Genomic DNA, 2500 nt, shown 5'->3' with positions numbered 1-2500 from the left:
CCAGGAAGTCGCCCAAGAGCCCGAGAAGGAGACCCAGGAAGTCGCCCAAGAGCCCGAGAGGGAGATCCGGGAAGTCGCCGAAGAGCCTGAAAAGGAGACCCAGGAAGTCGCCCAAGAGACCGAGAAGGAGACCCAGGAAGTCGCCCAAGAGCCCAAGAAGGAGACCCAGGAAGTCGCCGAAGTGCCCGAGAAGGAGACCAAGGAAGTCGCCCAAGGGCCAGAGAAGGAGACCCAAGAAGTAGCCCTTGAGCCCGAGAAGGAGACCCAGGAAGTCGCCCTTGAGCTCGAGAAGGAGATCCGGGAATTCGCCCAGGAGCTCGAGAAGGAGATCCGGGAATTCGCCCAGGAGCTCGAAAAGGAGATCCGGGAATTCGCCCAGGAGCTCGAGAAGGAGATCCGGGAAGTCGCCCAGGAGCTCGAGAAGAAGACCCGGGAAGTCGCCCAGGAGCTCGAGAAGGAGACCCGGGAAGTCGCCCAGGAGCTCGAGAAGGAGACCCGGGAAGTCGCCCTCGAGCCCGAGAAGGAGACCCGGGGAGTCACCCAGGAGACCGAGAAGGAGACCCAGGGAGTCACCCAGGAGACCGAAAAGGAGACCCAGGGAGTCGCCCAGGAGACCGAGAAGGAGACCCAGGGAGTCGCCCAGGAGACCGAGAAGGAGACCCAGGGAGTCGCCCAGGAGACCGAGAAGGAGACCCAGGGAGTCGCCCAGGAGACCGAGAAGGAGACCCAGGAAGTCTCCCTAGAGCCCGAGGAGACCCAGGTCTCCCTAGAGCCCGAGAAGGAGACCCAGGAAGTCTCCCTAGAGCTCGAGAAGGAGACCCAGGAAGTCTCCCTAGAGCTCGAGAAGGAGACCCAGGAAGTCTCCCTAGAGCCCGAGAAGGAGACCCAGGAAGTCGCCGAAGAGCCCGAGAAGGAGACCCAGGAAGTCGCCGAAGAGCCCGAGAAGGAGACCCAGGAAGTCGCCCAAGAGCCCGAGAAGGAGACCCAGGAAGTCGGCCAAGAGCCCGAGCAGGAGATCCGGGAATTCGCCCTTGAGCTCGAGAAGGAGATCCGGGAATTCGCCCTCGAGCTCGAGAAGGAGATCCGGGAATTCGCCCTCGAGCTCGAGAAGGAGATCCGGGAATTCGCCCTCGAGCTCGAGAAGGAGATCCGGGAATTCGTCCTCGAGCTCGAGAAGGAGACCCAGGAAGTCTCCCTAGAGCTCGAGAAGGAGACCCAGGAAGTCACCCTAGAGCCCGAGAAGGAGACCCAGGAAGTCTCCCTAGAGCCCGAGAAGGAGACCCAGGAAGTCTCACTAAAGCTCGAGAAGTAGACCCAGGAAGTCTCCCTAGAGCCCGAGAAAGAGACCCAGGAAGTCGCCCAAGAGGTCATCCATACCGTTCCTACCGGGACGATTTGGATGGTCTCCTCGCCCGAAAAGGAGACCCAGGAAGTCTCCCTAGAGCCCGAGAAGGAGACCCAGGTCTCCCTATAGCCCGAGAAGGAGACCCAGGAAGTCACCCTAGAGCCCGAGAAGGAGACCCAGGAAGTGACCCTGAAGCCCGAGAAGGAGACCCAGGAAGTCCCCCAAGAGCTCGAGAAGGAGACCGAAGAAGTCCCCCAAGAGCTCGAGAAGGAGACCCAGGAAGTCACCCTAGAGCCCGAGAAAGAGACCCAGGAAGTCACCCTAGAGCCCGAGAAGGAGACCCAGGAAGTCCCCCAAGAGCTCGAGAAGGAGACCCAGGAAGTCACCCTAGAGCCCGAGAAAGAGACCCAGGAAGTCACCCTAGAGCCTGAGAAGGAGACCCAGGAAGTCACCCTAGAGCTCGAGAAAGAGACCCAGGAAGTCACCCTAGAGCCCGAGAAGGAGACCCAGGAAGTCATCCTAGAGCCCGAGAGAGACCCAGGAAGTCACCCTAGAGCCCGAGAAGGAGACCCAGGAAGTCACCCTAGAGCCCGAGAAGGAGACCCAGGAAGTCATCCTAGAGCCCGAGAGAGACCCAGGAAGTCACCCTAGAGCCCGAGAAGGAGACCCAGGAAGTCACCCTACAGCCCGAGAAGGAGACCCAGGAAGTCACCCTAGAGCCTGAGAAGGAGACCCAGGAAGTCACCCTAGAGCCCGAGAAGGAGACCCAGGAAGTCACCCTACAGCCCGAGAAGGAGACCCAGGAAGTCACCCTAGAGCCTGAGAAAGAGACCCAGGAAGTCACCCTAGAGCTCGAGAAGATTCCCAGGAAGTCACCCTAGAGCCCGAGAAAGAGACCCAGGAAGTCACCCTAGAGCCCGAGAAGGAGACCCAGGAAGTCACCCTAGAGCCCGAGAAAGAGACCCAGAAAGTCACCCTAGAGCCCGAGAAGGAGACCCAGGAAGTCACCCTAGAGCCCGAGAAAGAGACCCAGGAAGTCACCCTAGAGCCCGAGAAGGAGACCCAGGAAGTCACCCTAGAGCCCGAAAAAGAGACCCAGGAAGTCACCCTAGAGCCCGAAAAAGAGACCCAAGAAGTCACCCTAGAGCCCGAGAA

General features: G+C 60.2%; 1 protein-coding gene across 1 annotated transcript in view; it reads left to right on the top strand.

Moving 5' to 3' along the window:
• LOC138859558 (uncharacterized protein PF3D7_1120000-like) overlaps positions 1-1312 on the top strand; it is a 2645-nt gene extending 1333 nt beyond the window's left edge. The window contains exons 3-4 of the mRNA XM_070115154.1: positions 314-436; positions 938-1312. Of these exons, the coding sequence (XP_069971255.1) occupies positions 314-436; positions 938-1312 (498 nt within the window). The remainder of the gene's footprint in view (positions 1-313; positions 437-937) is intronic.
• The last annotated feature ends 1188 nt before the right edge of the window (positions 1313-2500 follow it).

Source organism: Penaeus vannamei, chromosome 37, assembly GCF_042767895.1.
Source record: "Penaeus vannamei isolate JL-2024 chromosome 37, ASM4276789v1, whole genome shotgun sequence".
Classification (NCBI taxonomy): Eukaryota; Metazoa; Arthropoda; class Malacostraca; order Decapoda; family Penaeidae; genus Penaeus; species Penaeus vannamei.
The sequence above is the reverse complement of the archived record's forward strand: the minus strand, read 5'-3'. Positions and strand labels throughout refer to the sequence as shown.